Source organism: Ranitomeya imitator, chromosome 1 (genome assembly GCF_032444005.1).
Source record: "Ranitomeya imitator isolate aRanImi1 chromosome 1, aRanImi1.pri, whole genome shotgun sequence".
NCBI lineage: Eukaryota > Metazoa > Chordata > Amphibia > Anura > Dendrobatidae > Ranitomeya > Ranitomeya imitator.
The window spans coordinates 229,167,361-229,193,460 of NC_091282.1; the positions used below are offsets into that span (position 1 = coordinate 229,167,361).

At 43.5% G+C, this 26,100-nt stretch overlaps 1 protein-coding gene across 1 annotated transcript in view; it reads right to left on the reverse strand.

Annotated features, from left to right (window-relative positions):
• HSPB8 (heat shock protein family B (small) member 8) overlaps window positions 1-26,100 on the reverse strand; it is a 134,917-nt gene that overhangs the window by 78,836 nt on the left and 29,981 nt on the right. The window contains exon 2 of the mRNA XM_069754464.1: window positions 17,510-17,573. Within this exon, the coding sequence (XP_069610565.1) occupies window positions 17,510-17,573 (64 nt within the window). The remainder of the gene's footprint in view (window positions 1-17,509; window positions 17,574-26,100) is intronic.

Genomic DNA, 26,100 nt, shown 5'->3' on the forward strand with positions numbered 1-26,100 from the left:
AAATTCCCAAACTATAAACTTTTGTAAAAATGAAGGTCACAAAAGTATATAGTATTTAAAGACTCACCCAACTATTTGTCACAGGTGACAAGTAATTATCGAACATATCAAGAATTTAATTAAAAATAAGCAACTTGATTGCATTAAAGAATTTGGGTGGGTATGCTAATTAGCCTATCGATTATATTGCACGAACATCTGAGGATTAGGAGTGGTTTTGATATACAGATGACAGTTCTTGCTCTTATTCTTGGTGTATACAATTATTTTATACAATGAGGTGAACATGTAATATACATTGTCTATAAAAGTTCAAGTTTTTGGTGAAGTTTTATACAGTAAAAGACAACCACTTCTCCTATGTGTCCATATAAGGGTGCTGGTAGTCAAGGCCACCATATACATTTTCAGAATCCGCTGATAATGATGGGATCAGCCAACCACCCAATGTGCATTGGGGTCTCCTGACTCTCCCCCATCAGATGGTAATAATTCGGCAGTTTTAGTGCCCAATGCCTTTGTTATTCAAGTGATACTGAATAGCCTACTCCACTGTCCCCTTTGAAAACACATGAACATTCAGCCAAACTGGACAGTCATGTGTATTGGGGAGTAGGAAGAGATAGCTGATGGACGAATCAGCAACACCGTTCCTTTCTTTAAAAGATACACATTAATACAGCACTATCATTAAGACTGGTGTTTTCATAAGATACCCTGGAGGTTATGCCACAAAAACGGTGTAACTTTTGTGTTGAGCGATACCGTCCGATACTTTAAAGTATCAGTATCGGATAGTATCGGCCGATACCCGAAAAGTATCGGATATCGCCGATACCGATATATGATACCAATACAAGTCAATGGGACACCAAGTATCGGAAGGTATCCTGATGGTTCCCAGGGTCTGAAGGAGAGGAAACTCTCCTTCAGGCCCTGGGATCCATATTAATGTGTAAAATAAAGAATTAAAATAAAAAATATTGATATATTCACCTCTCCGGCGGCCCCTGGACATCACCGCGGGTAACCGGCAGGCTTCTTTGTTTAAAATGCGCGCGTTTAGGACCTGAGGAATGACGTCGCGGCTTCTGATTGGTCGCGTGCCGCCCATGTGACTGCCACGCGACCAATCAGAAGCCGCGACATCATTCCTCAGGTCCTAAATTCCTAGAATGAGCGCGTTTAGGACCTGAGGAATGACGTCGCAGCTTCTGATTGGTCGCGTGCCGCCCATGTGACGCCACGCGACCAATCAGAAGCCGCGACGTCATTCTCAGGCACTAAACTCCTCATTCTAGGAATTTAGGACCTGAGGAATGACGTCGCGGCTTCTGATTGGTCGCGTGGCGGTCACATGGGCGGCACGCGACCAATCAGAAGCCGCGAAGTCATTCCTCAGGTCCTAAACGCGCGCATTTTAAACAAAGAAGCCTGCCGGTTACCCGCGGTGATGTCCAGGGGCTGCCGGAGAGGTGAATATATCAATATTTTTTATTTTAATTCTTTATTTTACACCTCACTATGGATCCGATACCGATACCCGATACCACAAAAGTATCGGATCTCGGTATCGGAATTCCGATACCGCAAGTATCGGCCGATACCCGATATTTGCGGTATCGGAATGCTCAACAGCATTTTTAGACAAACTTCATCAAGCCCCGTTCTACCAACGCACTGCTGACTTTGATGGATTTGGCCGGGATTTTGATCAATGTCAATGTCAAAAGTTTTGCAACTTTTCAAAGTGGTTTATTCCAGAAATCTGGCATAAACACTTTGATAAATTGTGGCCTACACATAGATAGATATATGTACTGTAAGTATACAGAGTAGGTTCAGAAACTGTGCTGTGTGGGCATGACAGTGTGAGCGCTCTTTAGACAGAGCAGCGTGGTTACTCACAAACTGCGTGCAGAATAAAAGTACACTGTTTTCTGTAAGATGGACTGGAACGTCATGTGGTATGGTCAGTGCAAGCATGATTTTGTTTCTTTTGCTTGCAAAATTCAAAATGTATATTTAATGCCTGCATTGTATGAATGTTGTCAGTCAGGTGCGGACATACCGACAGTGTAGCTGGTGCAGCTGCACAGAGGCCTAAATGTGGAGAGGGCCCAGGCCAGTGGTGCAGGAGCAGCTAATAACGAGGGCAGATTGCCCTCATCAGCTCTGTGCTGCGCCAGCTCTCTGGAATGCACTTCCCCAGACGATCAGACTGATACCTAGCCCCGACCTATTCAAGCGCGCTTTAAAAACCCATCTATTCAAACAAGCCTACCAAATCAACTACTCAGTAAACTAAAGGTACCTTCACACATAACGATATCGTTAACGATATCGTTGCTTTTGGTGACGTTGCAACGATATCGTTAAGGAAATCGCTATGTGTGACAGCGACCAACGATCAGGCCCCTGCTGTGCCATCGTTGGTCGCTGAACAAAGTCCAGAACTTTATTTCGTCGCTGGATCTCCCGTGGACATCGCTGGATCGGCGTGTGTGACACCGATCCAGCGATGTCTTCACTGGTAACCAGGGTAAACATCGGGTAACTAAGCGCAGGGCCGTGCTTAGTAACCCGATGTTTACCCTGGTTACCATCCTAAAAGTAAAAAAAACAAACAGTACATACTTACCTACCGCTGTCTGTCCCCGGCGCTGTGCTCTGCACTCCTCCTGTACTGGCTGTGAGCGTCGGTCAGCCGGAAAGCAGAGCGGTGACGTCACCGCTCTGCTTTCCGGCCGCTGTGCTCACAGCCAGTACAGGAGGAGTGCAGAGAAGCAGAGCGCCGGGGACAGACAGCGGTAGGTAAGTATGTACTGTTTGTTTTTTTTACTTTTAGGATGGTAACCAGGGTAAACATCGGGTTACTAAGCGCGGCCCTGCGCTTAGTTACCCGATGTTTACCCTGGTTACCGGCATCGTTGGTCGCTGGAGAGCGGTCTGTGTGACAGCTCTCCAGCGACCAAACAGCGACGCTGCAGCGATTACACTGGTTGGCCATCAACTACAGAATAGGGTTGAGTGACTTTTAGTTTTTTAGGGTCGAGTCGGGTTTCACGAAACCCGACTATCTCAAAAGTCGAGTCGAGTGGAATCGGCCGATTATCGCGAAAAGTCGGGGATCGACCGAAACACGAAACCCAATGCAAGTCAATGGGGGAGCATAGTCGGCAGTGAGTGGAGGCCAGGAAAACACCTACTGTGCCCATTTTAATGGCAAAACATCCATTCTTGTTACTGAAGCTTGTCAATCTTAATTTACCATATAATAATAGTAAGGCATAGGAAATTGGGGGTCATTTGGCTAAAGTTGTGGGGGGTAGGGCTGGTTCACGTATTTAGTGGGCCCAGGAAATCTGGACCACATCACGGCAGTGGAGCAGGGAGAGGTAAGTATTTAAACTTTGCAAGTGCTGTGATCGGATGCGGATGCGAGGATGAGTACTTCCTTTTCCTAACGAGAGTCTCATGTAGGGTGAGCTGGACTGGAGAGCTGCAGTTCGTGGAACTAGCGAGGGTGCCGGTGGACATGGCAGAGCAGAGAGGATTGGAGATGGTATTCTTGCTGGTGCCCTACATGCAGTGTTTCCTACTACGAAACTGGTGATTCCCTGACTGCTTTGGCCTGGCGACGAAACCTGCACATTTACTGCAGGTGGTGCGGGAAATGGTGGGCTTACAGTGAGGGAAGGGATGTAGCGTTGCTGACTAGCTTCATTGGCCGAGGGTGCTACAACCTTAAGGGACGTTTGGTTGTTAGTCCAGGCTTGCAAATGCATGGTGGTTAAATGTCTACGCATGCAACTTGTATTTAGACTTTTAAGATTCTGACCTCTGCTTAAGGTAGTTGAACATTTTTGACAGATGACTTTGCGCTGATCATTTGGATGTTTGTTGTGAATTCTGTGGCAGAGCTCCCTCCTGTGGTCACAAGTGGTACTTCGGCTGATTCTCTCTGTGAGCTTCTGTTGGTGGAGGGAAGTGGTACTGCGGCTTCTGAGTTTCCTCCCTCAGGTGATCTGGTGAGGTCGTTAGGTGCTTCTCTACTTAACTCCACCTAATGCTTTGATCCTGGCTTCCTGTCAATGTTCCAGTGTTGGACTTGCTTTTCCCTGGATCATTCCTGTGGCCTGCTGCTCTGCATAGCTAAGTTATTCTTTGCTATTTGTTTGCTATTTTTTCTGTCCAACGTGTCTAATTTGTTGCTGGAAGCTCTGGGACGCAAAGGGTGTACCTCCGTGCCGTTAGTTCGGTACGGAGGGTCTTTTTGCCCCCTTTGCGTGGTTTTCTTTAGGGTTTTGTGTAGACCGCAAAGTTACCTTTTCTATCCTCGATCTGTTAAGAAAGTCGGGCCTCACTTTGCTGAATCTATTTCATCTCTACGTTTGTATTTTCATCTTAACTCACAGTCATTTTATGTGGGGGGCTGCCTTTTCCTTTGGGGTATTTCTCTGAGGCAAGGTAGGCTTATTTTCTATCTTCAGGCTAGTTAGTTTCTCAGGCTGTGCCGAGTTGCATAGGCAGAGTTAGGCGCAATCCACGGCTGCCTCTAGTGTTGTTTGGAGAGGATTAGGGATTGCGGTCTGCAGAGTTCCCACGTCTCAGAGCTCGTTCTATGATTTTGGGTTATTGTCAGATCACTGTATGTGCTCTGACCGCTATGTCCATTGTAGTACTGAATTGCCTTTCATAACAGTACAGGAAGCCAAAAGTATTAATGATTCTCAATAGAGGGAAAAAAGAAGTTCTGAGACCATTTTTTTTTCTTTGCACTGTGTTTTGCCTTTTTTTTCCCCTAGACATTTGGGTGGTTCAGTACACAGGTGTAGCGATGGACATTAGAAGTCTGTCTTCATTTGTGGATCAGCTCTCGGCAAGAGTACAAAAGATTCAAGACACTATTGATCAGAAAGCTATGTTGGAACCAAGAATTCCTATTCCTGATTTGTTTTTTGGAGATAGAACTAAGTTTCTGAGTTTCAAAAATAATTGTAAATTATTTCTGGCCTTGAAACCTCGCTCCTCTGGTGATCCAGTTCAACAGGTTTTGATTGTTATTTCTTTTTTGCGCGGCGACCCTCAGGACTGGGCATTTTCTCTTGCGCCGGGAGATCCTGCATTGAGTAATATCGATGCGTTTTTCCTGGCGCTCGGATTGCTGTACGATGAACCTAATTCAGTGGATCAGGCAGAGAAAAATTTGCTGGCTCTTTGTCAGGGTCAGGATGAGATAGAGGTATATTGTCAGAAATTTAGAAAGTGGTCCGTGCTCACTCAATGGAATGAATCTGCGCTGGCAGCTATGTTCAGAAAGGGTCTCTCTGAAGCCCTTAAGGATGTCATGGTGGGATTTCCTATGCCTGCTGGTTTGAATGAGTCTATGTCTTTGGCCATTCAGATCGGTCGACGCTTGCGTGAGCGTAAATCTGTGCACCATTTGGCGGTATTACCTGAGCTTAAACCTGAGCCTATGCAGTGCGATAGGACTTTGACCAGAGTTAAACGGCAAGAACACAGACGTCTGAATGGGCTGTGTTTCTACTGTGGTGATTCCACTCATGCTATCTCTGATTGTCCTAAGCGCACTAAGCGGTTCGCTAGGTCTGCCACCATTGGTACGGTACAGTCAAAATTTCTTCTGTCCGTTACCTTGATCTGCTCTTTGTCATCGTATTCTGTCATGGCATTTGTGGATTCAGGCGCTGCCCTGAATTTGATGGACGTGGAGTATGCTAAGCGTTGTGGGTTTCACTTACAGCCCTTGCAGTGTCCTATTCCATTGAGAGGAATTGATGCCACGCCTTTGGCCCAGAATAAGCCTCAATACTGGACCCAGCTGACCATGTGCATGGCTCCTGCACATCAGGAGGTTATTCGCTTTCTGGTGTTGCATAATCTGCATGATGTGGTCGTGTTGGGGTTGCCATGGCTACAAGCCCATAATCCAGTATTAGATTGGAAATCCATGTCGGTGTCCAGCTGGGGTTGTCAGGGGGTACATGGTGATGTTCCATTTCTGTCAATTTCGTCATCCACCCCTTCTGAGGTTCCAGAGTTCTTGTCTGATTACCGGGATGTATTTGATGAGCCCAAGTCCGATGCCCTACCTCCGCATAGGGATTGTGATTGTGCTATCAATTTGATTCCTGGTAGTAAATTCCCGAAAGGTCGACTGTTTAATTTATCCGTGCCTGAGCACGCCGCTATGCGCAGTTATGTGAAGGAATCCCTGGAGAAGGGGCATATTCGCCCGTCATCGTCACCATTAGGAGCAGGGTTCTTTTTTGTAGCCAAGAAGGATGGTTCGCTGAGACCTTGTATAGATTACCGCCTTCTAAATAAGATCACGGTTAAATTTCAGTACCTCTTGCCATTGTTATCTGATTTGTTTGCTCGGATTAAGGGGGCTAGTTGGTTCACCAAGATAGATCTTCGTGGTGCGTATAATCTGGTGCGAATCAGGCGAGGAGATGAATGGAAAACTGCATTTAATACGCCCGAGGGTCATTTTGAGTATCTAGTGATGCCATTCGGACTTGCCAATGCTCCATCAGTGTTTCAGTCCTTTATGCATGACATCTTCCGAGAGTACCTGGATAAATTCCTGATTGTGTACTTGGATGACATTTTGATCTTCTCGGATGATTGGGAGTCTCATGTGAAGCAGGTCAGAACAGTTTTTCAGGTCCTGCGTGCTAATTCTTTGTTTGTGAAGGGATCAAAGTGTCTCTTTGGTGTGCAGAAGGTTTCATTTTTGGGGTTCATCTTTTCCCCTTCTACTATCGAGATGGATCCTGTTAAGGTCCAAGCCATCCATGATTGGACTCAGCCGACATCTCTGAGGAGTCTGCAAAAGTTCCTGGGCTTTGCTAATTTTTATCGTCGCTTCATCTGCAATTTTTCTAGTATTGCTAAACCATTGACCGATTTGACCAAGAAGGGTGCTGATTTGGTCAATTGGTCTTCTGCTGCTGTGGAAGCTTTTCAAGACTTGAAGCGTCGTTTTTCTTCTGCCCCTGTGATGTGTCAACCAGATGTTTCTCTTCCGTTCCAGGTCGAGGTTGATGCTTCTGAGATTGGAGCAGGGGCTGTTTTGTCGCAGAGAGGTTCTGATTGCTCAGTGATGAAACCATGCGCTTTTTTTTCCAGGAAGTTTTCGCCTGCTGAGCGAAATTATGATGTGGGCAACCGAGAGTTGCTGGCCATGAAGTGGGCATTCGAGGAGTGGCGTCATTGGCTTGAAGGAGCTAAGCATCGCTTGGTGGTATTGACTGATCATAAGAACTTGACTTATCTTGAGTCTGCTAAGCGGTTGAATCCTAGACAGGCTCGTTGGTCGCTGTTTTTTGCCCATTTTGACTTTGTGATTTCGTACCTTCCGGGCTCTAAAAATGTGAAGGCGGATGCTCTGTCTAGGAGTTTTGTGCCCGACTCTCCGGGTTTGTCTGAGCCGGCGGGTATCCTCAAGGAAGGAGTAATTGTGTCTGCCATCTCCCCTGATTTGCGGCGGGTGCTGCAAAAATTTCAGGCTAATAAACCTGATCGTTGTCCAGCGGAGAGACTGTTTGTCCCTGATAGGTGGACCAATAAAGTTATCTCTGAGGTTCATTGTTCGGTGTTGGCTGGTCATCCTGGAATCTTTGGTACCAGAGAGTTGGTGGCTAGATCCTTTTGGTGGCCGTCTCTGTCGCGGGATGTGCGTGTTTTTGTGCAGTCCTGTGGGATTTGTGCTCGGGCTAAGCCCTGCTGTTCTCGTGCCAGTGGGTTGCTTTTGCCCTTGCCGGTCCCGAAGAGGCCTTGGACACATATCTCTATGGATTTTATTTCTGATCTTCCCGTTTCTCAAAAGATGTCAGTCATTTGGGTGGTCTGTGATCGCTTTTCTAAGATGGTCCATCTGGTACCCTTGTCTAAATTGCCTTCCTCTGATTTGGTGCCATTGTTCTTCCAGCATGTGGTTCGTTTACATGGCATTCCAGAGAATATCATTTCTGACAGAGGTTCCCAGTTTGTTTCAAGGTTTTGGCGAGCCTTTTGTGGTAGGATGGGCATTGACTTGTCTTTTTCCTCGGCTTTCCATCCTCAGACTTATGGCCAGACCGAACGAACCAATCAGACCTTGGAAACATATCTGAGATGCTTTGTTTCTGCCGATCAGGATGACTGGGTGTCCTTTTTGCCTTTGGCTGAGTTCGCCCTTAATAATCGGGCCAGCTCGGCTACCTTGGTTTCGCCATTTTTCTGCAATTCTGGGTTCCATCCTCGTTTCTCTTCAGGACAGGTTGAGTCTTCGGACTGTCCTGGTGTGGATGCTGTGGTGGACAGGTTGCAGCGGATTTGGACTCATGTAGAGGACAATTTGACCTTGTCCCAGGAGAAGGCTCAACGTTTCGCTAATCGCAGACGCCGTGTGGGTCCCCGACTTCGTGTTGGGGATCTGGTTTGGTTATCTTCTCGTCATATTCCTATGAAGGTTTCCTCTCCTAAGTTTAAACCTCGTTTCATTGGTCCGTATAGGATTTCTGAGGTTCTTAATCCTGTGTCTTTTCGTCTGACCCTTCCAGATTCTTTTTCCATACATAACGTATTCCATAGGTCATTGTTGCGGAGATACGTGGCACCTATGGTTCCATCTGTTGATCCTCCTGCCCCGGTTTTGGTGGAGGGGGAATTGGAGTATATTGTGGAGAAGATTTTGGATTCTCGTGTTTCTAGACGGAAACTCCAGTATCTGGTTAAATGGAAGGGTTATGCTCAGGAAGATAATTTCTGGGTTTTTGCCTCTGATGTCCATGCTCCCGATCTTGTTCGTGCCTTTCATGTGGCTCATCCTGGTCGGCCTGGGGGCTCTGGTGAGGGTTCGGTTACCCCTCCTCAAGGGGGGGTACTGTTGTGAATTCTGTGGCAGAGCTCCCTCCTGTGGTCACAAGTGGTACTTCGGCTGATTCTCTCTGTGAGCTTCTGTTGGTGGAGGGAAGTGGTACTGCGGCTTCTGAGTTTCCTCCCTCAGGTGATCTGGTGAGGTCGTTAGGTGCTTCTCTACTTAACTCCACCTAATGCTTTGATCCTGGCTTCCTGTCAATGTTCCAGTGTTGGACTTGCTTTTCCCTGGATCATTCCTGTGGCCTGCTGCTCTGCATAGCTAAGTTCTTCTTTGCTATTTGTTTGCTATTTTTTCTGTCCAACTTGTCTAATTTGTTGCTGGAAGCTCTGGGACGCAAAGGGTGTACCTCCGTGCCGTTAGTTCGGTACGGAGGGTCTTTTTGCCCCCTTTGCGTGGTTTTCTTTAGGGTTTTGTGTAGACCGCAAAGTTACCTTTTCTATCCTCGATCTGTTAAGAAAGTCGGGCCTCACTTTGCTGAATCTATTTCATCTCTACGTTTGTCTTTTCATCTTAACTCACAGTCATTTTATGTGGGGGGCTGCCTTTTCCTTTGGGGTATTTCTCTGAGGCAAGGTAGGCTTATTTTCTATCTTCAGGCTAGTTAGTTTCTCAGGCTGTGCCGAGTTGCATAGGCAGAGTTAGGCGCAATCCACGGCTGCCTCTAGTGTTGTTTGGAGAGGATTAGGGATTGCGGTCTGCAGAGTTCCCACGTCTCAGAGCTTGTTCTATGATTTTGGGTTATTGTCAGATCACTGTATGTGCTCTGACCGCTATGTCCATTGTAGTACTGAATTGCCTTTCATAACAGATGTTGTTTAAAAAATGCCAGACTGCACTCTTTCTACTATCGGATACCTTTTCAGGCATTGCAGACTGAGCTTCTTTAACCGGATGTCCACGCTGTCCTACAACTGGTTTTGGTTTTTCCACGCGTTTTTGGCCAGATACGGGCCTAGCAGATGGAACCTGTTGCGATGTTGATGCCTGCTGCGGCTCCTCCTCCTCCGCTTCAGAGCTACTGCCGCCTGCACCCTGTTCCCCCAATGGCTGCCAATCGAGCTCAACAACTGGGTCAACTATGACCTCCTCTTCTATCTCGTGTGCAACTTCGTCTGTGTCACCGTGTAAGCCGGTGGTATAGCGTTCGTGACGGGGCACCATAGTCTCATCAGGGTCTGATTCTGGATCAGTACACTGCGAGGGCAATGTTCTGGTCTGAGTCAAAGGAACAGCATAGTAATCTGGCTGTGGCTGTGCATCTGTGCACTCCATGTCCAATTCAACTTGTAATGGGCATGGCCTGTTAACTGTTTCACTTTCTATCCAAGGAACGGTATGTGTAAAGAGCTCCATGGAGTAACCCGTTGTGTCGCCTGACGCATCCTTCTCTTTTGTTCTTGGTGAAGAAGACAAGGAAGCGACTTGTCCCTGACCGTGAACATCCACTAACGACGCGCTGCTTTTACATTTAGCAGTTTCAAAAGAGGAGGCGAAAGAGCTAGAGGCTGAGTCAGAAAGGAAAGCCAAAACTTGTTCTTGCTGCTCCGTCTTTAAAAGCGGTTTTCCTACTCCCAGAAAAGGGAGCGTTTGAGGCCTTGTGTAGCCAGACGACGAACCTGGCTCAACAACTCGAGACTTAGGTGCTATATTGCTTTTCCCATGACCACCTGATGCTCCACCACCACTACCATCATTACCAGCTGGCAATGACCGCCCACGGCCACGACCTCTTCCACCATACTTCCTCATTGTTTGAAAAACGTAACCAAACTAATGGTATTTGTTAATGTAAAACCAGTTACAAGGTGAACTCAAACTTCTGTTGGATTTATATATCCATTTATAGGTGGGTGAGACTGCAGGGAAAATACACAGCTTCAGTGGCAGACAGATATGCCACTAACAGGACTGACGCTGATGCAGACACTACTAATAAAAATCTCCCCCTTTTTATTTTTTCAGGGAGAATATTGAAGAAATGTGGCCCACTTTTATACAGTATATGTTCTGTGGCACAAAATTAGAGACAGATGCCACACACAGCACTGGCAATGAGGCAGAATTGCCAATCTTAATCTCCCACTATTTTTTTTTTCAGGGAGAATTGAAAAGAAATCTGGCCCAGTATTACACATTAGGTTTAATGTGGCACAAAATTTGAGACAGGTGGCACACACAGGACTGGCACTGAAGCAGAAATGCCAATCTTAATCTCCCACAATTTTTTTTTTTTAGGGAGAATTTAAAAGAAATCTGGCCCAGTATTACACACTAGGTTTAATGTGGCACAAAATTTGAGACAGGTGGCACACACAGGAGTGGCACTGAAGCAGAAATGCCAATCTTAATCTCCCACTATTTTTTTTTCAGGGAGAATTTAAAAGAAATCTGGCCCAGTATTACACACTAGGTTTAATGTGGCACAAAATTTGAGACAGGTGGCACACACAGGAGTGGCACTGAAGCAGAAATGTCAATCTTAATCTCCCACTATTTTTTTTCAGGGAGAATTTAAAAGAAATCTGGCCCAGTATTACACACTAGGTTTAATGTGGCACAAAATTTGAGACAGGTGGCACACACAGTAGTGGCACTGAAGCAGAAATGCCAATCTTAATCTCCCACTGTTTTTTTTTTCAGGGAGAATTTAAAAGAAATCTGGCCCAGTATTACACACTAGGTTTAATGTGGCACAAAATTAGAGACAGATGCCACACACAGCACTGGCACTGAGGCAAAATTGCCAATCTTAATCTCCCACTATTTTTTTTTTATTTATGGGAGAATTGGCAAGAAATCAGGCCCACTGTTAGACTGTATGTTTTCTGTGCCAGAAAATGAGACACAGATGCCACACACAGGACTGCCACTGATACAGATTTGCCAATTTTAATCTGCACCCTTTTTTTTCTTCAGGGAGACTAGTGAATAAATCTGGGCCACTGTATTAGAGTATATTTTCTATGGCAGAAAGTGGCTTGAAGAGATATTACGAAACAAAAAAAAAAAAAAAAGGGACTGTCCTACAATTACTATCTCCCTGCAGTAATCTCAGCAAAGTATGGCAGGCAGCAATAACAAGGAGTGGACTGCTGCACAAAAAAGTCAAAAGTGTGGACAAACAAACAAGAAAGCTGTGCAGAAAGGAAGGAGCAACATGATTTGTGCTTTGAAAAAAGCAGTTGGTTTGCACAGCGGTGTACAAACAGCAATGCAGCTATCAGGGAGCCTTCTAGGGCAGCCCAATGAGCTACAGCGCTGAGGAAAAAAAATGTAGCCTCCACTGTCCCTGCAAACAAAAGGTGGTGTTGGACAGTGGAAATCGCTACAGCACAAGCGGTTTGGGGTTAATGTACCCTGCCTAACGCTATCCCTGCTTCTGACGAAGCGGCAGCAACCTCTCCCTATGCTCAGATCAGCAGCAGTAAGATGGCGGTCGGCGGGAACGCCCCTTTATAGCCCCTGTGACGCCGCAGGAAGCAAGCCAATCACTGCAATGCCCTTCTCTAAGATGGTGGGGACTGACACCTATGTCATCACGCTGCCCACACTCTTCATTGGCTGAGAAATGGCGCTGACATTTACATGCACACGCATACAGTACAATACGCAGACATGCACACATACAATATGCAGATATGTACATACATATATTTGATGACAAATTCACAAATATACATAAATATATACAGTCATACACACTGATATACACAGATATGCACATCATACATGCATACACAGACATACAGACAGACAGACACAAGCCTCTCTCACCTCCCCCTGGCTTGTCACCAATCAGGCTCTTCTGGCATGTGGCTATGGAGGGCGCACTGCATGATGGCCATCACTTAAACAGACATGACCGCGCACAGTGCACTCTGTGCCTTTAATTCTGCTTGTGTGTCGGCCAGGCCGCGTCATTACTAGCAGACACAGGTGCACAACCATGTTTGTTTAAGAGACTGCTCAAGCAGTGCTGAATAAGCAGGAGACCCTGCACAGCTGCTGGGGGAGAGGCCCGGGCTCTCTGGTGTCCCAGCCGGGAGTGGGCCCTCCATATGTCCAGGGCCCCGGCACTTGCCCGGGTACGCCGGGTGCTGACGCCGGCCCTACTAACACAGAACAGTAGAAGTGAACTTTGTCTCATAACAAACACATTAGCAGCTGCAGCTCTCAAATTCCAAACTGACTGCCTGTGAGATGGAAGCTGGAGCTCAGAGGAACCTGCAGATGTGGCAGGTATAATCAAGAGTGCAGAGAGCGGCCATTACACATCACACTGATAACTGCACATTACACGGGTAACTCCTACTTTCATTTATATTAAGCTCTGGAGGCAGATTTTCATGTAGATCAGTGTCTGATCTATAATACTGAATGGCTCAATTACATATAAGAAAAACAGGGATAAGACATCGGATCACAGATATCTAGGTATTATTTTATTCAGCTTCTTATGACCTACATGCCCATATAAAAGGCTTAGGAGGGTCTTATTGACAGATTCTCTTTAAGTATTCAATTGTATATTAGTGAATTTAGCCAGGTATTGCATATCTGCCCTTTATTCTAATTAACAGGGATGGGTGTGCAGTACCCAGCTATAGTCAATTTACAGTTGATGTGCTGTGCAGATCAGCAACTGAGGCCTTCTGACCACCTGTGTCCCTGGGAACAGGCAATCTGCGGGTTACTTAGTGTTACACCACCACTTTCCTGGGTGTTGCAGTACCACTAACCAAAAATTGATTACCTATTCTAAAGATGGACCAACAATATTAACGTACCGAACAAACCCCTTTACCTTCTACAATCCATAATACTGAATCCAGTAAAGATTACCATAATCAATTAACTAGCGATTATAACCACTTGTAGAATCTCCATGGAGTTTTGGCTCCAGAGATGAAATACAAGCCCAGTAAATCTCACCACACCCTTCATTAATTGACTAATCTCTTTACACTGAGAGACTCTATTATTTGCGCACCTTGCTCTGACCTCACTGCCTCCAAAACCTGTTTTTCAGATCTTCATAATCCTTCTTTGTAAGCCCAAACATCTTTTAATATACTCAGCATAAATAATATGTAAATTGTATATTATCCAGAGACAAGTAAAAATAACAGTCTCTGGAAATTCTCAGCAATGGGCGCCTGGATCATTACAGCAATGAATCTGTAATTGCTGTTTTTTAAGTTTTGATGTCTGAAAATGTTACGGTAACAAGAAAATGAGAGAAAAAAGAGCCCAGAAAAACGGAATTACTCAAACCCTCAGATAATCTTTACCAGATCCCCTGTCTGACTATTGGTTTACATGCTATGGATATATGGCTGGACAACTTAGAAGCCTGTATGACAAAAGCCCCGTATCATTGGAGCAGTCCACGATAAACTTTGGGAACAGACGATTCCTGTTCTTCCAGCACGTTGTGTATGAATAAGCTGACAAAGTGTTTGCCTTACACCTCATTGTAACTTTCGGCAGAGTTTGGACTACGATCACAGAAGACGGGAATCATCAGCGTTTATGGCAAGCAGCCAGCTCTAGCGATACATTTCCATCCATACAAGGACTTTTGGAAAGGTCTTCCACAGGCTTTACAATAGCACGTATAGAAGAAGAGAATGTGAGACCAGAGGCTCTTCACCTTGTCTCAGGAAGACGAATCCCTTCAAAAGTCAATGATGGAAATTTTGCAGCCATATTAATAGCAAGTGATAAAGAGGAAATTTATCATAACTTGATACAATGTAACAAGTTCACCAAAATGTAATCTACATGTCATCCCAATGTCAACGGGAATCTGTCAACAGGTTTTTGCTGTGGAATCTGAGAGCAGCATAATGTCGAGACAGAGAGCCTTATTCCAGCAATGTGTCACTTACAGGGCTGCTTGGTGCAGCTGTGATAAAATCCCTGTTTACTCTGCTGTAGATGTAGCAGTGGGCAGAATGCTAAGCTATGTCTAACCCCACTCACACCCCTAATTGTCAGCTTACTGTGTACAATGCACATTGTCAGCAAGCTGCTAATCAACGGTGGGGGTGGGGTTACACATATTACCCTGACTGCTGTGCACGTGAGACCTAGTCAGGCAGTGATAATGTCCTGCTGATAAAATACTGATGGTATTGGAACTACAGCACCCAGTCTAATAAGTGTCACATCCCTGGAATCTGACTCTCTGCCCCTACATCATGCTGCTGTTACATTAAATAGCAAACATCTGCTGACAGATTTCCTTTAATTCAGATTTGTCACCAGCATTCACATTATAAATTACCTGCATTATTAAAAAGAACTTGTAAACGTAATGAGGCTCGAATACTTACTCTGAAAATCCATTCAAGAATGGATGAATAATTATCCTTTGTGACAATTTTCCTGCTTAACATTAAAATTATTAATTTCATTTGAGAATTATATTCTGAAATGGATTTTCAAAGTAAGAACAGTATCATCATCAGGTATAAGAAGTTTATTTAATTATTATTTTTTATTGGGAAATTTGGTTACAGATCTACTTTAACATAATAGAAAGTCTATGATCGGTGCAGGTCTAAAGGCCTTAAATCCCACAATCTGTAATGCCTTTAAAAGGCCATACAATAGCAAACAATTTCCAATTGTGCACAATGTAAAAAGTATTAATTATCAATCATAACATGTTAGCAAAACTCTTGTCACACATTCACTCTGTCAGCACCATTATAGTCTATTGCCCGGTCAGCGAATACACCCTAATCCCATTTTGGGGGGGGATTGAAAACAAGCCATGAAAGGACCAATGAACAGGTGTCAAAATGCATTGTGAAAGCACCCTAAGGCCGACAACCCCTTTAAGCCCAAGTGAGTGTTAGATTTTTCACATGTACTTCTTCCCCCTGTATGATGCTGACCAATCATAAGCAGGTAGCAAAACTCAAAGAAAAAAACATGTGCCTTCCAAAGCTTAAAGCAGCTTTCTTAGTGTGTGAGATGCAATGATACAGCTCTGATCTCCTGCATGAGTTAGTGTGGGGGAGGGGCAGGACAGCTGAGTTTAGTTATGTCACATTACAAACCCTTTTATCAGCTCTCCTGATTACTGAGTAAATCAGTTATTATACTTATGTCTGCTGTGCTCAAGCAATGTATAATCACTATTCAATAAGATAAGGGCAGCCATTACATCTCACAAGAAGCAGTCTGTTCTCAACTACTAATGTGTGAAATATAATGACATCCTGCACTGCTCTCACAGTAGAACGATTACAAGTTGCACACACTAGACATAAATTTGATACTGATACATCTCCGGACAGGCAAACTTGACCATGATAGGAGAGGGAGATGGGTTTGTAATTTGACACAGCTAAACTCAGCTGCACTGCACCTTCCCCCACAGGAACCTTATCCAAAAGATGTCAAGATGTCAATTATCTGTTCTCTAATCTCCCAACACTTTCTAATGATGTAAGATGTTAGATTAGTGCTCTCTGTCATACATTTCATACACTGAAATCAGCTATGGTGCGGGCATAATCTTCTTTCCATTGAGTGTTGCTGCCTGCGTATGATTGGTCAGCATCATACAGGGGTAGAAGTACATGCCCCAGGTGAAAACTCTGATAACACTTACATGGACTTAAAAAAGTTAATTCATTAGATGTCACAAAGTTTGATTCTAATATCTCCACAATGGAGAAGCAAAGTTAAGAAAGAAAAACAGCAAACTATTTTATTCTGCTTGCCAAAGGTTGCTAATCATTTTTTCAACATTGTGCTGTGCAAAAATGTTGTTACTTTCCAAAGTGTTTTATATCAGAACTGATGGAAAACTTTGATAAATCGGGGCCTGTGTCTTTTTTGCAGGAAGAGCTTACAAGTTGTATGCATATTGAAAATATCATGACTCATTAGTCTCATAACTATCACAGCTGTCTTGTCTGTAGGCTTGACATTTCTTCTCATTCTTAGCAAAAAAAAAATACATTTTTACTTTCTGCTAAGCCTAGCATATGTAAAACGCCACCTTGAAGATATGATGAGCAAGAGAATATATCTAGAAATCTTCTCTTCTGACGTTTATTGAGAGAGAATATAAAAATGAATAAATGCATAACTTTTTTGCATTGAAATCAATAAGCATATTCTTCCTATAGAAAAAGCACAAGTTTAGCTTTAGTAAGCCAAGTGTCAACTTAGGCTTGTATGTACAGCAATTATCTCTACTGCCATTATACTTTATGAGTGGGATGACGTGTCAGATTGCATGGCTACTAGGAGCCTACGAGCAGAAGGGGCCAGTGGCAGCTCTTATAGGGCTATTGTATGTATATAATCTTTATATGGTATTCTAATTGGTTTGTGAAGGAAAAGTGATACATTTGATAACCTGCTTTCGTACACTGCTGCTTCTAAAGCCAGTGATGTTATTAAAAAGTAAAATGTATTTAATCATGCAATTGTCTATTTATTGTACCGTTTTCCTACCACCCCGCTTACTGTCCCTAATAAATGCGATCGCAGCTTTAACTAGCGACGTGCACATAGTGATCATTGCCGGCATTTTCTAAATGACACAGAGTCTGGGGTCAGCAGCTGTGATCAGCAGTAACAAGCACTTACTGAATCTTCTTGGTAAAGTTCTTGGAGACGATCCCCCCCTCTTTCTGCTGTTCCTCATGAGTCCCTAGAATTAGAGACAACAGAGAACACAATAAGATACAAATCCTTACCCAAACTCCCTAAACTCAAGCCAGACTTGTAGCAATATGTATTGTAAATTCATGAAACACATGCTGTTTATGACATAAATGTTGCAAATGTTGAATTATCATAATAAATATTACAAATTAGCAGCTTGTGCAAAATACATATGAAAGCTGATTAAAGCTGAATAGCCGAAACGCGTTGTGTTTCTCCCTTTTCAACCCCTTCACCCCCGGCGCTCTTTTCGTTTTTTCATTTTCATTTTTCGCTCCCCTTCTTCCCAGAGCTCTAACTTTTTATTTTTCCGTCAATATGGCCATGTGAAGGCTTATTTTTTGCGGGACGAGTTGTACTTTTGGACGCCACCATTGGTTTTACCATGCCATGTAACAGAAAACGGGAAAAAAATTCCAAGTGTGATGAAATTGCAAAAAAAGCGCAATCTCACACTTGTTTTTTGTTTGGCTTTTTTGCTAGGTTCACCAAATGCTAAAACTAACCTGCTATTATGATTCTACAGGTCATTACGAGTTTTGCGCGATTTTCCGATACCCGTAGTGTCTCCAATTTTCGTGATCTGGGGTCAGGTGAGGGCTTATTTTTTGCGTGCCGAGCTGGCGTTTTTAATGATACCATTTTGGTGTAGATACATTCTTTTGATTGCGGCGACCAAAAAAAACATAATTTTGGCGTTTTGATTTTTTTTCTGGCTACGCCATTTAGCAGGCAGGTTAATCCTTTGTTTTTATTGATAGATCGGGCGATTCTGAACGCGGCGATACCAAATATGTGTATGTTTGATTTTTTTTTTAATTGTTTTATTTTGATTTGGGCGAAAGGGGGGTGATTTGAACTTTTTTATATATATATATATATATATTTTTTTTTTTAATATTTTTAAACACTTCTTTTTTTTTTTATCGCCTCTGCTACATAGAGGTGAAGTACAGATCATCTCTATGTAGCAGAAATGCAGGGTTGCTTTGAACGCCGACCACAGGGTGGCGCTCAAAGCAATCGGCCATCAACAACCATAGAGGTCTCAAGGAGACCTCTCGTTGTTATGGCAATGCACCGCTGACCCCCGATCATGTGACGGGGGTCAGCGGTGCGAGCACCCCCGGCCGCGCAGCCGGGAGCGCTAGTTATATGCCGCTGTCAGCGCTTGACGGCGGCATTTAACTAGTTAATGGGCGCGGGCAGATCGCGATTCCGCTCACGCTCATTGCGCGCACATGTCAGCTGTACTTTGAGGTGTGCTCACCGCTGGAGCCCACCTCAAAGCAGGGGATCTGCCAGCTGACATACTATTCCGTCAGCTGGCAGAAAGGGGTTAAAAATAATTTTTATGTGTCACTGTGACAAACTCGATACTAGAGTTTTTATATTAAAAAGGATTTTTTCCACCTCCAGATATATGTTTTTCATCAAGAGGAAGCGCCCTTGGCTTGTTTAATCTCTCTCTGATCTACCTTTTCTGCATTGAAACTGGTCATAGAATTGTCTATGGCAACCACGCCGGCAGCAAGCCACCGCCGAGGATCTTCAGTTGTGCCTGTTTGTACAACTCTATAAGGTGAGCAATACCTCTATCACCTTGTTTTCATTGATTACCTTTAATACTATGCTTAGATAGCGCTCCCGTATTTCTTTCTTTCTTACAGATTATATCCTATCAAAATACATATCATGTCTGTCAGTACTATAACCCAGATTAGAAGGAATCTGTCAGTAAGATCACTCTCCTACATACATTAAAGTTGAAGATCTGATATTTTGTTCATGAGAATCCACTTTTTTCTTATTATGAAAATGAGTTGTTAAGATCTATGGGCCAGACACAGATCTCCCTGAGAATCTGCCTCCAGAGCTTATTATAAATCAAAGGGGGCGTTACCAGTGTGAGACATGTAATAACTGACAGTCTGCTCTCCTGATCTACATGCCTAGCAATGGGATATCTGTTCTCCTGATCTACATACCTAGTAATGGGAATCCCCCATCAATTTTTTCTTTTCGCATATGAGAAAATAGGAAAATATGCCTATGTAAAATTTGCCCCTGGAGAGCACAGAAGTGGCCTATTAATTACATAAATCCTATGTAGCAAGGAAATTTTGTTTTCGCTTACACATTTTCATTAATAATATCTTTATGTCCGGTTCAGGTTGTTCTTTTGCCTGACCTGATAACATATTTAATTACACATATGTTAAGTAACTCTGAGAAATGGAAGGCTTTTATTAGCTAAGTTTTTTTTAATCATAAGTCATTTTCATGTTAATGTTTTGTACTTTAGAGAAACCAATTAAATCTATGAGTAGAATCAATCACTATGGGAAATTATCTGTGTTATTTTCCTATACCCTTTTTAACCATATTTCTTTAATTGGATTAAAAAGTACCAAGGAAGAGTCAATGATATGGCAATAAGCTACTTAGATTCTTTAATGCATATTAATTATAAAAATGATCCAATCTGTTACTTTGTGCTTTCTTGCAACCCTCCCTATCAGCTGTTCCTTAATTTATTCTCGTGCACATGGCCCTTTGGTGCAGCTGTTACCGGAGATGTCAGAAGGGTCATTTGCAGCTCTGAAGATATTCACTCTCCAGTTGTCTGAATATACTTACAAATAGTATTATTCTCCTAGGATCTAAAAATAAACTAACTGATCAAATACATCAGCATAATGCAGCCCATGCTAGTCAGAAATGTTCACCATATGTCTAGCAGATATCATGGGACTAGTAGTTTGATTCATTTACTGATTGTCGACCATTGATGAAAATGTGGCATCAGTTCCTGCTCTGCAATGTGATTTTCATTAGACTCTTTCCATTGTCATTCAAACAGTAGAGGATTGTGCCAAAAGAGAAAAAGTGCATTGGTATACCCATAGGTGCACTTACAGTCTAAGGCTGCCGTCACACTAGCAGTATTTGGTCAGTATTTTACATCAGTGTTTGTAGCCAAAACCAGGAGTGGGTGATAAATACAGAAGTGGTGCATATGTCTCTATTATACTTTTCCTCTAATTGTTCCACTCCTGGTTTTGGCTACAAATACTGATGTAAAATACTGACCAAATACTGCTAGTGTGACTGCAGCCTAAAGCTGGCCTGTGTATGGCTGTGTACTTCCTCCCTTAAGCTCCTCCTATGCTCCGCCTACTTCCGCATGCATCCTGCGTACCTATCTTTAACATTGATTACGCAGGGACATGTGTTGTATGTGGATGCGTCCGCATGCGGCGTTTTGATGTGCCCGCCAAATGCAACATGGTGCATTTTCTTGCAGTCGGTGGGCACGTGAAAACGCCGCATGCGTACGCATCCACATACAACACATGTTCCTGCATACCCAATGTTAAAGATAGGTACATAGAACACATGCAGAAGTAGGCAGAGCTTAAGGAAATAAGTTTGAAAGTAGGTGGAGCTTAAGGGAGGAAGCACGCAGCCCTACGCACTCTACCCAAACGCAAGTGTGAAACCATCCTTAGCCACTGATTGTTGATCCGTGGCGTGTTCGGGGATTTTTTATAGGTTGCAGGACATCTGCATGCCAAGCTTCATGTTCTTGGCAGATGCAATTTCCTCGCTTCAGGAAAATGTGTGCGCATTTATTGCATGCTATACGGATGGCCCATGAGGCATCCAAATTTATCTCACACCCAAAGGCTTGCATTGGCGAGTCTCGGATGAGATTCACATACAATCGCAACCTGCTATGATTTCGCTTGCATGCTGAATATGCCTCAGAAAAAAACGCTGAATAACATTCGTCCGAGTGCAATGCAATGTTTTATCACATAGCACTAGGCCGTATTGTAGGGTAGTCTGACTCCGGCCTAATTTGCGTATCTGCAACTGGTTGAAACAAGAGTTATTGGTGCCATTGTTGCACACTGCCCTATCTTGCACTACCTCTTGTTGTCAGGAGAAAACATTGCTGGTAGGTTCCCTTTAACCCCTTCACCACCTTGGGTTAATACATTTGAGTTTTAGCTTTTTGCTCCCCTTCTTCACAGAGCCATAACTTTTTATTTTTCAGTCAATATGGCCATGCGAAGGCTTGTTTTTTGCAGAACGAGTTGTACTTTTGAACAACACAATTGATTTTACCATATGGCGTACTGGAAAAAGGGAACAAAAAATGTGCAATTCCACCATTTTTTTTACCATGTTTACTAAATGCTAAAACGTACCTTCGATTATGATTCCCAGGTTATTGTGAGTTCACAGATACCAAACATGTATAGGTTATTTTTTATTTCAGTGGTAAAAACAAGACAAAAAATTTCCGAGACTAGTAGCGTCTCCATTTTTTTTGTGATCTGGGGCTGATTGAGAGGTGTTTTTTTGTGTGTCGAGCTGATGTTTTTATTGATACTATTTTGGTGTAAATACGATCTTTTGATCGCCCGTTATTTTATTTTCAATGAAATTTTGTGGTGACCAAAAGAACTTAATTCTGGTGTTTTGATTTTTTTCTCGTTATGCTGTTTAGATCTGGCGATTCTGAATGCAGCGATACCAAATATGTGAATCTACTATATAATTGTCTAAGGGTCGCTTTCGTCTTTCTGTCTGTCTGTCCTTCTTTCTTTCTGTCACAGATATTCATTGGTCGCGGCCTCTGTCTGTCATGGAAATCCAAGTCGCTGATTGGTCGCGGCAAAACAGCCACAACCAATCAGCAACGGGCACAGTGTGGAAGAAAATGGCTGCTCCGCATACTCCCCTCCAGTCAGCACTCACACAGGGTTAATGCCGGCGGTAATGGACCACGTTATGCCGCGGGTAACGCACTCCGTAACCGCTGCTATTAACCTTGTGTGTCCCCAACTTTTTACTATTGATGCTGCCTATGCAGCATCAATAGTAAAAAAATGTAATGTTAAAAATAATAAAAAAACAAAAAAACAGCTATTCTCACCCTCCGTAGTCTGCCATGCCGCTCGCGCCTGCCGCCATCATCTGTTCCCGGCTATGCATTGCGAAATTACCCAGAAGACTTGGCAGTCTCGCGAGACCGCTAAGTCATCTGGGTAATTTCGCAATGCATCCTGAGAACGGAAGATGGCGGCAGCAGCGTGCGTATACCCGGAGCTTCGGTGGATCCTAGGGGGGTGAGTATATAACTATTTTTTTATTTTAATTATTTTTCTAACAGGGATATGATGCCCACACTGCTGTATACTACGTGGGCTGTGTTAGATACGGTGTGACTGCTATATACTACATAGGCAATGTTATATACTATGTGGGCTGTGCTATATACTACGTGACTGCTATATACTGCGTGGGCTGTGCTATATATTAAGTGGCCAGTGTTATATACTGCGTGGCCTGTGTTATACTGTATACTACATTGCCTGTGTTATATACTGCGTGGCTGCTATATACTGCGTGGGCTGTGTTATATAGTATGTGGCTGTGTTATATACTGTGTGGCCATTGTTATATATTGCGTGGCCTGTATTAACGCATCAGGTATTCTACAATATGTATGTAGATAGCAGCCACATAGTATATAGCACAGGCCGCGTAGTATTTGTCGGCTATATACTACATGGCTCCTGTATACTACGTGGTCTGTGCTATATACTATGTGGCTGCTATATACATACATAAATACATATTCTAGAATACCTGATGCGTTAGAATCAGGCCACCATCTAGTTTTTTATAATTGTTTTGAATGGGGCAAATTGGTGATGATTTAAAAAAAAAAATTATTAATTTTTAAAATATTTTTAAAAACATTTTTTTTAAAATTTTTGCTTGCTTCAATAGTCTCCATGGGTTCAAGGAAGGCAAATGTATCTGAACAGCTCATGCTTTTATTTCTTTTGATTGTCTGGTCCAGGGGCCACCAATGCACATTCCATTGAAATATATTGTGGCGCTGAGACCATCTCTCTGCATTGGAATAACAAAACCAGCTAACGGGCAATCAGAGGCCGGCAGCAGACATTGGCGTCCCGGCGCAGCAGCTTATGACGTCAGTGCCATGCGCTGCCCCAGCTGTTTAGGAGGAAGAGGTCGCTGTTTTACGAGGGAGCAAGGTCAGGTGAAAAGGATTTGTTTATGTGTATGTGAAGAGCGGTAACATTGGGGGCATTTGCTATGAGAAGGTGACCAGGATGGGGACATTGCTAGAATAAGGTGACCAGGATGGGGACATTGCTATAATAAGGTAACCAAAATGGGGACATTTCTACATGAACGTGACAGGAATTGGTACATTGTTACATAAGGCGACCAAGATGGGGACATTTGTTACAACAAAGGCGACCAAGATATGGACATTTGCTACCATATGGTGACCAGTAGGGTTGAGCGACTTTTCTTTTTATAGGATCGGGTCGGGTTTCACGAAACCCGACTTTTTCAAAAGTCGGGTCGAGTGAAATCGGTTGATCCTATAGAAAAGTCAGGGTCGGGGTCGGCCGACACATGAAACCCAATGCAGTGCATTGGGTTTCTAATGGTTCCCAGGGTCTGAAGGAGAGGAAACTCTCCTTCAGGCCCTGGAATCCATATTTAAGTGTAACATAAAGAATCAAAATTAAAAATATTGATATACTTACCCTCGGACGCGCCCTGGTTCTCACCGGCAGCCTTCTTTCCTAAGAATCAGCGCCTGAAGGACCTTCGATGACGTCGCGGCTTGTGATTGGTCGCGTGAGCGGTCACATGGGCGTCAAGCGACCAATCACAAGCCGTGACATCATCTAAGGTCCTTCAGGCGCTGATTCTTAGGAAGGAAGGCTGCAGGTTAGAACCAGGGCACGTCCGAGGGTGAGTATATACCTATTAGGAATATACTCACCCTCAGACGCGCCCTCGGACGCTTCCTTCCTAAGAATTAGCGCCTGAAGGACCTTAGATGACGTCGCGGCTTGTGATTGGTTGCGTGACGCCCATGTGACCGCTCATGCGACCAATCACAAGCCGCGATGTCATCGAAGGCCCTTCAGGCGCTCATTCTTAGGAATGAAGGCTGCCGGTGAAAACCAGGGCATGTCCGAGGGTGAGTATATCAATATTTTTTTATTTTTATTCTTTATTTTACACTTAAATATGAATTCCGATACCGATTCCCGATATCTTAAACATATCGGAACTCGGTATCGGAATTCCGATTCCAGATCAGAAGATCGCCGACCTCATGGCCGACCCCACACAGCGGTCGGGTCGGGTTTCATGAAACCCCACTTTGCCAAAAGTCGGCGACTTCTGAATCTGGCCGACCTGTTTCGCTCAACCCTAGTGACCAGTATGGGGACATTTGCAACAACAAGGTGACCAGGATGGAGACATTGCTACAACAAGGTGACCAGGATGGAGACATTTTCTAAAACAAGGTGATAAGGATTAAGATATTGCTACAAGAAGTTGCCCAGTATGAGGACATTGCTATAAGAAGGTGAGCAGCTATAAAATTGTACCATAACCCATAACATGAATGGCATTAAAAAAATATCAAAAAGTTATATTGGAAAATGTTATCTCACTTTGCAAAGAACGCGGCCCATCAAATTCAAATTTTTTCTAAGTGTGGCCCATATACCCAGCCAAGTTTGCAACCACTGGTTTAATGTATTGAAAAAGTAATATCCTCTTAAATGCATAGTTCCCTTGTCACATTATTAGTATATAGCTCGCTAACTGTGCGTGTGCAGACATTTTTCAGGATTTCATTGAACTAATCGCATACAAGGAATCTTTTAGAACAGAGATTCTGAGGCTCTAAACTCATAGCATGGCAAATTATTACTTAGGATTACATTGGATGAATTGCATATACAGTATATAGTATATTCTATTCATTTAATTCCAAGGTACATTTTCTGCAAGGCTAAATCTATGCAGGGCATTATTTTGAAAAGCTTCATATGCTTCACATTTTTTGTAGAAACACAACTGACTCCAAAAACTCTACAAATCAAAATGCATAATATTTAGTGCATTTAATACGAGATTGCATCGCGTTGTTCTGATGGAAGCGTGCAGGGAGCCCCCTCCGTGCCCGATGCTTCTTTATGCCACTGTCACTACTGACTGCGACATCAGAGGGGTTAAATGCCCGTGATCGGTGCTAGCATTGCTGCGGTGTGTCAGCTGTCACATACAACTGATACCTGCATGCGATTGCTGAGGCGCTCAGTGTGAGGCCGCATGGTCGTGCCGCCATAGATATACTGCTCTTTGTAGGAATGCACCTCCTGAAGAGCAGTAAATGTACGGCGCATGTTGGGAAGGGGTTAAACAGTCTTGTTTTACTATGCATTGAATCTAAATAATTTTTTAAACATTGAATTGTTCTTCATCGATAGAACATATTATTATAGTCTGTGGGGATGTTCCTACCTCCATGTTTTCACAGACATGTCCATTTTTTATCTACCAAATCAAAATTACCCATACCAGTATATGGGTCCTTGAAAATCACAGACAGCACACAAATGACATCTGTGTGCCATCCATTTGCTATT